Source organism: Haemorhous mexicanus, chromosome 5, assembly GCF_027477595.1.
Source record: "Haemorhous mexicanus isolate bHaeMex1 chromosome 5, bHaeMex1.pri, whole genome shotgun sequence".
In the NCBI taxonomy this organism is placed as follows: domain Eukaryota; kingdom Metazoa; phylum Chordata; class Aves; order Passeriformes; family Fringillidae; genus Haemorhous; species Haemorhous mexicanus.
This window is the reverse complement of record NC_082345.1, coordinates 6,846,932-6,861,689: the sequence shown is the minus strand read 5'-3', so window position 1 is coordinate 6,861,689 and position 14,758 is coordinate 6,846,932. Positions and strand designations below refer to the sequence as shown.

At 39.5% G+C, this 14,758-nt stretch overlaps 1 protein-coding gene across 2 annotated transcripts in view; it reads left to right on the top strand.

Annotated features, from left to right (window-relative positions):
* Positions 1-14,758, top strand: part of PHF21B (PHD finger protein 21B) — a 145,274-nt gene that overhangs the window by 118,042 nt on the left and 12,474 nt on the right. For both annotated transcript variants that reach the window (XM_059847853.1, XM_059847852.1), the window contains 4 exons: positions 3,255-3,605; positions 5,368-5,490; positions 10,423-10,474; positions 12,289-12,365. In XM_059847853.1, coding sequence (XP_059703836.1) covers positions 3,255-3,605; positions 5,368-5,490; positions 10,423-10,474; positions 12,289-12,365 — 603 coding nt within the window. The remainder of the gene's footprint in view (positions 1-3,254; positions 3,606-5,367; positions 5,491-10,422; positions 10,475-12,288; positions 12,366-14,758) is intronic.

Genomic DNA, 14,758 nt, shown 5'->3' with positions numbered 1-14,758 from the left:
CTTCCAAACTTTTGTTAGTGCCACTGTCCTCCTTTCATCTCCCAAATTTAAGCTACAGTTTTGCCATGAGGGAAAGGAATTTATGCTACCATTTTCCTTATTATTTTTTCTCTTCCTAGCTGATACCATTTCTCTCCATAAATAACTGTAGCACTTTGGGATTTTAGGTGACACTCAGCAAAGGTATTTAATGTAGCTGTTTATTAAATGTTTACACTTAGTGTTTATATTCTGAGGGGAACATTTGTAGGTGTTGGAGCACAAGGGGCTTCTACATTTGCTTTCTGTTTTGGATTCACACTTGCAGGTCCTTGAAATAAATCTTATTTTCATTTTAAATTATTGTAACTTTAACTCAGGAGTACCTAAAACTTTTGTTTCTGTAGTAAATCCATTTTATTGTTCTATAATTGCAAATAAATATGGTCTCCCAAGGTCAGGTAAACTTGGCAGGGAGTTTTCAGAGGCTTAGTCTATGAAAACAGCTATCCCTCTTCTGTATCACATGGTGGCAGAAAGTGCCCAGCATATGCTTTGTGATGTACCAGTTTGGTACACCCTATAAGGTAATTTCAGTATGCAGCACTTTATAAAGAATTTAGTATTTTGGAAAATTAAGTTTGTTTCATTATCTGTGCAGTGAAGTAACATGTGTTCATCCATAACTTGCAGGATGTATATTATGGGTGTGTGTAGGATTCACTGAGGTATTACATCATGCAGTAGAAAAGATAATTATGTAGCTGGAATATATGTAGGCATTTAGTTTTGATTAGACTTTTGATTAAATATAGAAGTGCAGTTAAAAGTGACAGATACAGTAGATCCTGGTAGACTGCATGACAGTTTTTGGCTAGAGAAACTCCTGAACTGATGGGTTTAAACCAATGTTTTCTGCAGTACTTTTAAAAATAAGACCATTAACTAATCATGGATATGAAGCTAAGTACAGAATCCTCCCTAAAACTACTTGACCAAGGTATTTGTCAGGTATCTTAACTAAGCCATTCAGATAATCGTTAAACAAAGTGACTGCATAAAGAAAATGAGCCAAGAACCCTTCAGTTACTGTCAGGGTATTTTGACTGTGGTTTGTTGGAGTTCTGTGTAGTTTTCCATCATTTCACAGCTGGTCTGTGTGGCATTCCAGTGTCACCCTGAAGCTGTAAGCTGAACACAGTGGCTTCCTGCCTCTGCACGCGTCTGCAGGACCTTGGGCAAACCTCCTCTTTACCTTTCCATCTACCATGACTGCTGGCAATGTGACTGTCCCAAGCAGGACTGTCCCAAGCAGGACTGTGCCTCTGACACTAGTTCTGCACTGCTCATGGGTGCAGGGCTCTGTTGTGGTCTGTGGTGATGGTGGACACAACCTTCCCTGAGAGTGTCTTGTGCCAACGGGTAGGAGCCACCAGAGCACCAGCACACACACAGACACACAGACAGACACACACAGACAGACAGACACACATACACACACACACACAGACAGCAGACAGACAGACACACACATGCACACAGAGCACCTCAGCAGTGAAGACACAGGAGGCTCCAGCATGCAGTTCCAACGTGCTTTATTTCAGGCAAACCTGAAGAGGTCCAGGGGCCAAAGGCAAGGGAGGTTCCTGGGAAACCTCCCTTGGGAAGGGGATGGAGAAGAGCATCAGGAATCCAATGAACTGAGGGCTCAGGGGGAGAACACAGGGATAGGGAATGCCAGGGTGGATAGGTGGGTTACTCAAACCAATGGGAAAGCAGGGAAGGGAGAACTTACCAGAACGTGAACATATTAGGGTAAAAGGGGTAGGAAAGGCCAATGGGCCAATGGGGAGGACAGAACTGGGACAAATTAACACAATGCTTCAGAGCACCATGGGGGAGGCTTCTTTTCTCACCCTGAGATGAGAGAAATACCCCGAGCCAAGATGCATCTCTCCAGGGCATTGTTGTTGTGATGCCTTTCCCCAGTAGGCTTGTGGGTGTCCACAGGGGTCTTATTGATATTTAAGGAACAAATTACTGAGACACAGAGAGCTAGCAATATATGTGTTTCTGCCCTTAATATTTGCTGTGGGGACAAAAGGGTATGGTTCCTTCTTGACACAATAGGGGATGATGGCCAGCCTTGAGAGATGGTTTTCTGCACACCAGAAAATCCCTGCATTTTTAAAAAATTGCTTACTTAGGCTGAAGATTGAAGTTGGCACCATTTGAAGGGCTCCTGTAGACTCCAGTGGTGACACAGGCAGCTGTTTCCCGTGTTTGTCTGTTAGAACTTGTCATTTTGTTTCACAGTATGGAAGGTGCAAGAAGTGACAGGACTAAATAAGCACAGAGGGAACTGACTGTTTTATCAGCTGTGTTAATGAATAAGCTGGGAGTGAAGTTAACTCCATGTGAAGCATTTTAAATTATTTATTTTCTGTCCTGGAACTGTACTTAACATGTTGTTAAGGCAGAGCCATGTTGACTGGATAATGTTAATTACAGCACTGGAAACACATCACATTAGCTGAAAACAATTGATTGCTGCTATCATTCATGGCTCTGGGTACAGCCCCAGCTGTTGCAAAGCAGAGCAAAGTGTCCTCTTCCATTCATGGAAGTTCCTCCTGCATCCACCCACAGCTGCAAGTAAGCTCTTTAATTACTGCAACAAAATATGATGTTTGGTGGTTGTGGGTTTCTTGTATCCCTCTCTTCATTTTATTTATTTTTTCGTGAGTTAAGTGATTGTGTGACTCATCTCTCCATTTGACATAGCATGTCTTAAACATATGAGGATGTTCATTGACCAATCCACCAGTATAAAAGCATATACTTTACTGTCCCTGTAAATGCTTTCTCACAACTCCCTAAAAGATTCAGCTCCTTCTTCTTAATTCTTAGCTAAAGTGTTGTGTCCTTCAGAACAAGAAATTTCTGCACCTGGGTTTTCCATTCTTTGCAAAGGCTTTGGCTTACACATACCTACTGAGAACTGGATGTGACTTGACTAGCATTTGTATGGATGTGTGCTAATCAAAATAAGGATTTGACTTTCTTCTCACTTACTGTCTGGCGTTGCAGTGAGTTAAGAACTTCAAAATGACCAATTGAGAAGAGCTGGGAATATAAGTGGTGGCTACTTGCAGTTGCTCCATTCTGTTTTACTAGATGCTCCTGGTCTGTGGTGAATGCAATTAGAGATTCTACTGGGAGAACATATGTGTGCAGTGTTTGTTCACTAATAACACCTGACTCTCTGTTTCTAGGTTAGGCCAAAGACCCTGATTCCAGACAGCCTCCCAATCTCCCCGTGCAGAGACCAACCTTCCAAGCAGCCTCCCACCTTCCAGAAGGCAACCATAGTGAGCATCAAAAACCCCAGCCCTGCCCTCCCAACCGCCAACAACACCGTCAGCCATGGACAGACACACAGCAGCCAGTCCCAAAGTGTCACCGAGCCTGCAGCCCTGTCGTCCCCTCTGAGTGGTGCTGGTGTGGCCTATGCCATCATCTCCACGTCCCCCAGCAATGCAGCTCCCATCAGCACCAGCGCCGCTGTCTCGGTGGTCAACGACAGCATCAAAGTGCAGCCGCTCCTCATCAGTGCCGACAGCAAGGTGAGTTCCCCGGGCAGCACACGCAGGAGCTGGGCTGCAGGTACTGCCCTGGGAGTGCACAGCCTGTGCAGTGCTGGCAGTGGTTCTTCTCAAAGAAAATAATCAGAAAGCAACGGGAGAATTCTTGCACGGACACAGAGAAGCTGGCAGGCTTTTATCTGTGTTCAAGCCTGTTTTTTACTGGGAAAAAACACGCCATTATGTAGACTGATGTTAACAGGACCTTATGTTAATATGAATTTCTCTTTCCTTAAGCCAATCCTCACTAATAAAATCCCCAAATTCTGTACAGGCTCACATTTCTTATGGACTCCCTCTTCAATGATACAGTGATACTTGATTTGTTGACTGACCCCAGGGAGTACATAAAATAATCAGAGATTCCCTTCTGCTCTTTCAGGGGAAGACCAAATAAAATGAGAGCTCAGGGTTTCAGAACTGAAAGTAAAAAGAAAAAAATTCAAGCTATGAATTACTTCTTTCATCTTTGTACTGCTTTTCAGCATTGGAATGCAAGAACTTCACCACTCTTATACCAGAGTCAGATTCCATACAGGCTGCTAATATACCAAGCAGACATTCACTGTAATTTACTACTGGGATCCTGCTACTTTTGGTCTTGTTGGCAGCACAAGTTCCCATACAGCACTAATAATATATATAGGATGTAGGATGGCTTTTGAGGTAAATAAAAGCAGATATCTCTTCCTCATTTCTTTGACATAAAATATTTTTCTCCTATTTAAAATGGCTGCTGGCTCAGAAAACCATCCCTTTTTGTGCTCTGGAATCTTCTAGAGTGACTGAGTTGAGATAATGTATCTAACACTTAAACAACATTGATTGAAAATTAACAATGAAGCAGACGGAAAAGGCCTAGAGTTCAAATCTAATGATCTTTATCTGGAAGGTGATAGTCCTTGGGAAGTCCTTCTGAAGCTTCCACAGTTCTTTTATACCTATACCTTCATACCTATAGGTATAAAGGTATAGATATAAAAGAAGTATGGTATGAAGTCATATGTGTAGTTCTGTGGGCAGAAATTCATTCCTTTCAATTGAGTAGCTCCTAGATAATGTGACTTTCATCATGTAAATCTTCAAGTGGTAGTTCAAATATAAGCAGCCAGATATTCTTCCATAGATGTGTGAATGAGATTTGTGTTGTAATTCCTGTAGGTTCTAAACAAGACCTACATTTAATTTAAAAAACATATTGTTTATTTAGTTTATGGAAAACTGGACATCCACTGCTTACAACATGTGGAGGCTGAGGACTGAAGTCTAATCTCAGTTGCCTGAGGAATACTTTCTTTCCCATCCCCATGTACTTACTCTGAAAAAACACTGGTATGACTGAGATCAAACTGGGTTTGAAATCTTAGTAATCCCATCTCTTCTACTTGTACACAAAATAAATCAAAGGAAAGACCTTAAAATCACTAACACAAGTGCTAAAGCATGGCTTCTCAGCCACCTTCACAAGTCCTCTAAATAGATAGTGTCCTCATTTTCAGAGGCACTGATCAAGTGACTTAGGCTGCAGCAGGTTTATAATGCACCAAAATGAATTAATTTTTAGAAACTTAAGTATGGATTTAGGACCTTAACCTAGGTATTCTGTTGTTTTATGCTTTTGACTTGTGACTTACATTTCTTATTTGTAGGGTATCAAGTAACCCTTCAAAGAAGACTCAAAGGTTTCAGGCAGGAAAATCCAGTTTCATACAGTGAATTCTCTTGTTTGTACATTGTCTTTTAGGTTATCATTATTCAGCCTCAAGTCCAAACCCAGACAGAAAGTAAACTGGAGACAAAGAAATCTCCTGAAGAGTCAGCTCAGGGACTGCCTGCTACCAAAAAGAAAAAGGAGGAAAATCCAGAGGTGATTTTTTTTTTCCTTAATTTTTAATAAATGAGCTACAATGGGGTTAAGTTATGGGGGTCAAATCTAAACATTATTTTATATGCATATGAGATTACTTTATTTGTGCTTGTGGTTCTGCCAGCTGTTCATGTCTCCTCTCACTCTCTGCAATCAGGGTACTTTCCCTGCCAGCGAGTGCCCTGACAAGTTTGGTTTGTACCTTTCAAACCTTCCACTGTCACAAAATGTAAGACTTGGAGGTCTCATAATACCTAAAGGTCTCACAATAATCTAGGCACCCCATGGCTGTAGCTGGATTTCTTGTGAAAGGTGTATACAAGCTTAAGATATTTTCTTTTATGTTACCATAAAGAAATATGCTATCATATAGCATCAGATATAGAGGCTGCATATGAGGTGGAATTAGCATTTATTTTGTAAGCTGAGCTTTTAACATCTTCTTGGTAATGAATCTTACAATTTTTAGATTGTATTAATAGTTTCCTGCATTTGCTGTGTACATGTCTTCCCATATGTACACAGATTCTAGTCTGAAATACATTAAAATCCTTTAAATTGAATAAGAGAGTAGAAAGCAGGTAATGAGACTGAATCTTTTTTGGGAATTGTAATTTTGATTTAAACTAGAAATATAAATTGCAACTGTTTGTAGAAATGGGGTCTCTCTAACAGACATTTTGGGTTTTGCCTGGATATATTCACATTATATTAGGTGTGATTTTAGGGCAGTTTAAGAAGTTATACAGACTGAATCTACTTCTTTTGTGGAAATGCTCAGCTTCTGTGAAATCCTAAACCTGACTAGCCTAATAAATGTGTAGCACAAAAGCATTCTTGGAGCTGTATGTTTAAGAGGATTATTACAATATAAATTATGTTACTTGAGGCATGCATGTGGTCAAATTTTTCACCATTTTAGGAGGTTCATATGATTATAAAAGTATTAAGGATAAATATTTTAGCCCAAAATATCACAGGTCTATATAGAAGCCCTGCAAAACTATGCTTGGGAAACCTCCCAAGTTCAAAACCTGATCCTTATATGAATTTTCATTACCATGGAATGATGGGACTGTAGAGTCCTGTTTTTTTTAGCCAGGTATTTCCAAAAAGTTATTTCTTTTGTAGCACCTTATGGGCAGAAAGACCATTAGGCCCTCCTTAGAAACAGAATGCTAGGAAAAAAACATCAATTCTTCTTTGCCTGTAACTTTTCCCCATGGAAAAATAATGAATAAAAGCCTTCCAGAAAGATGCAGGAGGAGGCAATTGGACTGGGCACACTTTTGGGGTGGGATTCAAAAATGTAAGATTTTCATTACATTGCAAACTAAAATATCTCAAAGACCTTTTTCTAACCACAGACACTGTTCCTACCCTGTTTACTGGAGGTCTCAAAAACCTTAATTTTCTGGGTAGGGTGCTGACACTGTGCCCTAAACTATGACAGTTCTTTTCATAGATTTGTTGCACAGCCATAAGTAGGTAGGTCTAGAGTTAATTTCTTTTGTTCTTTGAAAGTAAACTTTAGTTGATTATCATGTATTTATGCAATTAGTGTAATTAGAACTAACATCATAATTAGTATAAATACATGTAATGACATAAATAGAACATGTAATTACAAAATGAAATGCTTTTATGAAAATCTTTGTTTTGCTTCATGAAAAGACAAACTGTGTATTTCTGAAAGCACTCACAGCTTATAAGCAGATGATTAAATTTAAAGCAAAAACAGCATGGTATTTTTAAAAAGAAAATAGGCACTCAAGGCACTTCTTACTTTTATTTATCTTCAAAGCTGAAAACTGAGGCAGAAACTCCAGTATGGCTCTGTACAGAACTTAGGTGGGAGAGACTGGGATTTAACAAGCCACACTGACAATTTGAAATGAGCTAACTAGAAATAACCAGACTCAGCAGTACCCAGGACTCCCACATGCAGTTACTGAGTGTACCTGAACAAACAAAGAAGAGCAAGGAGAATTACTGTCTTTAGCTCCTGGCTTGGTCATCCTGCTGGTGAGCCCTGAAGCTGATCATGGACTGAGGAGGAGGAGGAGGCCACCCACTCATTCCCATCAGCAGGGTGCAGCTGAGGATGATGAACAATGGTGATGGATCCAGTGATGGGTCTTCTCCCACCAGGATGAATTCTGTAAATAAATGGGCTAATTCCAAAAGGGAGTTGCTCCTCTGGGGAGAAAATACCCTGGATGCAGTTTTTTGTGGTTTCTTTTTCATTTGTTTGGGATGAGTGGGGAGCAGTCTTTTCTTTTTTTCTTGTAGAGACCTGAGTTCAACACAGAGAGAAACAGAATTCTGCCAAAACCATTTTGATACTTTAAAAAGTCATATTAGCAAACTATCTGGCAACATTTTCATTCTAAAATGTTTTTATCAAAAAGAAAAATTGCTGCCATAAATGCTGGTTATTTAGTTACTGGTGTTCTAATTTTTCCTGAGCCCAACCACGAGAGACACATGGCAGTTGTGAACTAAGTGCTAGTATTAAGCCTGGATTGAAAATCTGGAGAAAATGAAGTCTTGGCTTTGCAACTTCCTCTACAGAGGACAAACAATAAACCCTGTGATATTTGAAACCAAAGTTTTGCAGTGGAAGTCAGATTTTGAGTTTAATCTAATCAGCTGCAGAGGCGTGAAATAGCTAAAGTCATAAAAACAAATAGGCTGTTAATATAATATGCTTGTTCAAAAGAATACAGCTTGTGCTGGGATTTTTTTAAAAGGAACCATCTTTCAAGTAACTATAAAAGCTAACACTTCCTGTGTTTAATCATGAGATAATTATCAAGTCCACTTGTGATGGCTCTTCATATTTTAAGCAAGTACGTTGCATTTAGTTAGATACATATTCAAACAATTTCAGCATGAAGAGAGGAATTTGTTTAGCAGACATTCCAGTACACAAATTTCAGTTGAGGCATCAGAAAATGTGTGCTTTCCCTACAGTTTAATGTTGGAGTGATGCAAGAATTCTGCACTCCATTGAGAAAACACATTCCAGCTTCCTGGTTCTATCCTAAAAATTGTTATTACTTTTGCTCACAGTGCTGAGAAGTATCCTGACGCCGTTGCTTATGACAGGGCTGAGGTGAAGCTTGTAATCCTACTCAGCTGAATAATTTTCTTCACAGATCTGCACAGTGGATCAAATATTCATCTTTTTCTTCAGGTGTGCGGCCCCCACTGTGCCTAGCTGGTGTTTCAGGCATGTAAGGAGTGAATATTACTGAAATCAAGGTCTGACTTGCAAATGAACACGTGTGTGTAATTACCACGGATATGGAAGGCAGAAATACAGTGTGAATATATCTAAATTGACAGTGAGGAAATTCTACACCACCATTTTTTAATCTACCTGGAGAGTATGAATCTCTTGAGGTTGGGGAAAGGAACTAACATGGGTGTTAGTTCTCCTGTTTGACAAAGGTATTTTCACAGATGCATGAGTGTAAGAGACGTCCAATCCTAACCCTCTGCTTTTGATGAACCCACACAATAGTTTGATCTTTTCATCTACAAAATGAGGATGTTTTTGCTTTCATGATTTCACTAAGTGAAAGTCAGAACTGAAAAGGAAAATTGTAGTTCTGGTGACTTACTAGTTGATTTTATCCTGAACTGAAATGAAATGTTAAATCATCAGGCTTTTCACAAAACAAGGTCAGGGTAATTTTGGCTTGGAAGTGTTGAAACATGTTCTCCTGACACTCTTTGAATGAAACAATGTTTTTTTACCTTCTACTGCTTAAACACTGTGTTTTAGTTGGACCTAAATCTAAACATTTTATATGAGGTGTGATGATTGCATCTTCCTATGGTCTTTGTACACTTTCTCAGACTTGGACTGTGGGCTTTGCTTGCTTGGATTTCCCAAGAGCTTGAGTTCCACAGTCAGATTGTCTCTCCTGTGGAACTGAATCTCATGAAAATCCAACAGGATCGTTCAGCACAGCAGAAAGAGGGGGCCCCCAAAGCCCCACAAGTACCACAAATATGACTGAAAACCAAGGAGTTCAGTTCAGTTTGGGCTTGGAACAACACAGTGTAATTTCAGTTTTGATCAAAAACATGCGATAAAAACTTCAGCAAAACCTTTCTGCAAGGAAACATTTTCCAGTGAGAGATCACTGACAGAAAATGTAGAATCTGCTCTAATACTTGTCCTATCACTGCATCAGCACTTACTGAAGATTTTTTGGTATGAAGATATGTTTTGTGCATATATAGTTTAGAAGAGTTGTGAGTAATATTTTAGATCAGATTCTGCACTGCAAAATGAGTTCACCAGTGTCAGTGGGAGATGTCTGTTCACTCCCCATGGAGGAAAAATGTTGGATCAGTATATATCTTCACAATCCATGCACATGATGTTACTTTTAAAACTTGGGAAGAGAAATTTCTGGGAATTTTTTTGGTTGGTTGTTTTGTTTTTTTTTAATGGGAGAGGACTTTCAATATGCTTCTGATGTCTTGTTTAGTGTTGTGCAGTTCATACTTGCTTCACTTCATACAGCTTGCTCATATCCCATAAAAGTGTGTCATGTCCAGATTGTAAAAAATAATGCAAAATTACTTCACTAAAGAATTGAGTAGCAATCCAGCTAGCAGTGTGAAATTGAACTGATTGAATTGACTGAATATTGGTCATGTGCTGTGTTAGATCAGTAGTCATTTAGCATTGGCTTCAGACATCTTTGAACTGCTTGAGTTTATATAATCATAAAGGAGAACCAGGCATATCTCAAGCAAATCTTCAGTTAAAGTTCTTTACATTACTATGCACTCAAATAAGATACATTTCTAAAAGACTTTTACTGGGTTTATTCTGTCAATGCAAATTTTATTTATTTTCTTACCATGATCATTATAATAGAAAATCTAACCCATTTATTTTTTCCTTAGAAAATTGCCTTCATGGTAGCACTAGGACTGGTTACAACAGAACATTTGGAAGGTAAGGTGGCATATGTTGATTTACAGTTCAGTTTTTGAGTGAAACCTTTTCTGTTGGCTTCTCTGCCAGAGCACATTACTGAGGATTGTGTTCAGATGGCTTTTGAATCTCTCCAGAAAAGGAGATTCCACAGGCTCTCTGGGCAATCTGTTCAGTGTTCTGTTACCCTTCTGGAAAAGAAGTTCTTCCTCATGTTCAGGATGAACTTCCTGGGCATCAGTTTCTGCCCATTGCCTCTTGTCCTGTTGCTGGGCACCATGGAGCAGAGCCCAGTCCATGCTCTGATCCCTGCCTGCAGATATTTATAAACATCAACAAGATTCCCTCTCAGTTTTTCCTTCTCTTGTTCTCTGAAGGGCATGAAAACTGAAAAAATGAAAATTAAAAAAATCAGATGAAAGGTTACCTGTGCACAGTTGTGCCTTTCAGTCTCACAGTAGTGGGTGGCCTTACTTAGCTCTGCCTCCACACCCCATGGCAGTGCTCAAGGGGCATGAGGGCTGGCCTGCAACCAGCCACCAGACTGCTTGGCACAGGCTTGTTTTTGGACTCACTCAGTCATCATGGTCCTTTAAAAGATGTTAAGACCTGGAAGAAACAGTGAAACAAAAATCCTGCCAAGGCTCTGATCACTACTGATCAGGTTGATAGGCAATTTTCTTGTGCTGAGTGTGTTCTGAGATAGACCTCTTCAGCTCAGATCTTGAGGAAAGACACCAGATCTCCTGTATATTCAGAAGGTGTCCTGAGTTTCTGGGTGGGCTCCAGGGCCTCTGGGCTGAAGAGCATGCTCCTGCCAGTTCCTCTTCTTCTGAAACAGAGCAAGACAGAGCAGAGGTATCACCACCATGGGGGCATTTAGACTACCCTCTGTTACCTCAGCACAAAGTCTAAACTTTACCTTACAATATTCACACAGGAAATATTTTGGAATGGAGCACACACTTCATGTCACGGGATGGATGCTGTGGCTCTCCTTGCTAAAGTGTGTCTGGGGTTTGTAATCAAAATAATAGGCTCTAAAAGATATGCTTGTAATAATCTCAGCATTCTGAACTGATGTCAAGAGCTGGAGAAAGAAATTCCATGTGATGTAAAGGGAATCCTGGCTCAGATCAAAGTAGCATTAAACCTACAGATTTCTGTGGCTGGGTAATCTGCTCCATCTCTCTGTGTTTACAGAGTTGTGCACATGGCTAGTGGTTGCTAAACACAGTCTTCACCATGTGTCATCTCCAATAGGTGTCACCATTTAGTGGAAGGGAGTTGTGGAAGTTTAGTGGAAGGAAGAAATGGGCTGCAGTCCAAAGAGCCCATCTGTGTGCTGGCGTTTGCAGTGACATACGTGCACATATGACTCATAATGGCATTTTGCAAGCTCAGGATTGTGAAGTTGTGTTCTGAGTGGATAAATCATCACACCCTGGTTAGAACTGAATCCAGCTGTGCCATTTCAACTATGCTTTTTCCAACCTCCATGAAGGAGAGTACTTTGAAGGCTCTCTGATGATGCTTGCTGAGTATGTGTCTGAAGAGATCATAATACCATTCTTGTAGGGCAGCAGAAATCTACCTTGAAGGAAGAAAAAAATAAAAAATGCCTGTGAATCTCACAAGAAAAAGCTTATTAGTGTCAAACCTTGAACTGCAGCAAATATCAATGCTGATGCAACCCCAATATACTTTAGAAACTGAAACAGAACACAAAGTTCAAGGGGCTGTGAGGGTAAGATCATCTTGCTTAACAAGTTATATCTACATTTTTCCCTGATGAATGAGAAATTCACAGTTCATGTTCCTTTCCCTGGTTACAGAAATCCAGAGCAAGCGTCAGGAAAGAAAGAGAAGAAGCACAGCAAATCCAGCCTACAGTGGACTCTTGGAAACAGAGGTACTTTATCATTCACTTTTTTTACCACAATTCTATTTCATATCAACAAAAGTTCTAAGTGTTTCTTACTACAAAAATATATATGAACGCAGAACCACAGCTACTTGTAAAGGGATCCTGATGTAAAAAAGAAAGAAAATATCTCAGTGGCTAAGCAGCAGGTTTTCACCACACAACAGCACTTGCTCCAAACTAGAATTCATCTTAGTTTTAGTAAAGTCCAAGAGAACTAAATTAATGTGGGACCTAATTACTCTTCTACCTACAAAGGTAGTCCCTTTAAATCATAATTGGAGAACAGAAGTGCTGCATTATGTTCAAATGTGCATTGCTATTTCTCTTTTCTTATGTGCCAAATTATAAATAATAATAATAATCTTTGCTTTTTTAAATTTTTGACATTCATAAAAGGGGTGTGTTGGTTTAAGAATCAGTGTGGTCTGCAGAGGGTATAGAAATCTGCATAATAAATATAATAATGCATTATTAAAAATAAAATGCTCTGGATAATCTCTGTTGTCTGTTACACTTACACTGTTGCATTTATAGTTGTATCAGAATTTGGTCCTGTGTAATATTGGATTGCAAACTTGGTGTAAAAGCAGCATATAAGTAGGCTTAGCTTTTTCTGTATTTTTTTTGTTTCTAAATTAACATATATGGATTTATTCAGCTAATTAAAATTTCATATTCAAAATTTCAGCACAGTTTGGGTTTACTGTCTGAACTTTCTACTGGGATGAAACTCAGTTGCAGCCAGCTCTCCATTTCAGCAAGGCTTCTCTGTGTTCTGAGTTCTCTAGGACTAGAGAAAGTGATTGTCCTTTATTTAGGCATAAGTGATGCAGAATTTCTGGTATGCCAGTATTTCAAATTTCTGTCTTCATTGGCAGATAGCAAAGAGATGAGGCTAAGAAGAAACACACTGCTGCAGTCAAACTGCTGAGTTGCTTGATTGTTCTTTTTTTTGAAAGCACTGGAGATTTTTATACTCCAGAGCAGCTCTGGGCACTTCAGTTCTTCAGAATTCCTCAACTATTTTTTTTCAGTGCGAATACTGATGTCCATATGTGCAGTACTTACCACAGTAGGAACTTTAGCCTTGCTAGCATTAAATCTGTAGTTCTTTAGACGTTTCTGTCCTGATTATTAAAATATTTGCAGCAGAGTGGCTGTAGCCAGATTGGTGTTTGTGACAAACTCTGCTACCTTGGAGAGGCAGAAGAGAAGATGGCCTAGGTCTACTGTACCCCTAGTTCATATTTCTCACCATCTCAAAAGCATATGCTTGAAGGAAGGATGGCATGGAGAAAGAAATGTCTGTGAAAGACTCCTGTGGCTGATCAGCTGTGTCCTCATTAGGAGCTGTCATTAAGTACTGACCATGGGGAATGTCATTCGAGTAAAATGGAGGCAGATGTTTTTTGTCTAATCAATTAGCTGCTCAGACTGGTTTGCTAATCAAGGAGTTGAGGTATTGGTGGCATTTCAGCCATTTTGGTGCAGTTTAATTTAGTCTACTGAATGATCTTTAATTCATGACTGTTTTAATTGAAATTGCATATAAATTAGACCTTTTATTTGCCAACACCCCTAAAAATGGCAGGAGTTCAGCATTTGTAGTGATGATACTAACTTTGCAAAAATATGATCATGGTCTTATGTTTTCACTTGAATGGTGTGCTTTTTCTTCTCAAAGCTTTGTTCTTTAAAAAAATGAGATACCATTTTATTTTTGTACCCTCAGTAGCCTTTTTTTTCATAGGAAAGGGTTACATTTTGGATTGGTTATTTTTTCTTTCTGAAGAAAGAAACATCTATTCAAAGTTCATTAACAGACTGGCAAGCACCTGTCTATAAGAGAATAGTTTGTTCACCATAGAATAAAAAATTTAGTAGCAAAACCCCTCTAATTTTCTTCCAAGCTGAATCTGACAACATCTAGTGGAGGAAAATGGTGCTGTTTCCAGTCCTGCTGTACAAGTATTGGGTGGCTCAGAGGAACAATTTGGGGGTGTCCAGGCTATTAATGAAGCCTGGCTTGCTATGGACCACAGCTTGTGTCCGACAAGGCTGGCCGTGGGCTGTGTTAGATGAGTTAAACATCTCAAACAGGTTTGCAGTGCTTTTTGTTTGTAAGTTTGGTGATCTCAACAAACAGAAATCACTGCCAGCTCCTCAAGGTCCTGCACAGTCACTTCTGAAAGGGAAATATTTTGCTTAGGCCCTCACTTGTTGCTTGCAAATGCAGTATGTTCCTTTGAACTGTAGGCAGGTATCACAAAGGTAGTAGTGGTTTTCCTGCAGGTGAGAATTCCATCACCATTTCTATATATGCAAATAAAAATGTCATCTCACAGCAACAATTTTCCCTTATGGACATTGTTGAGCTT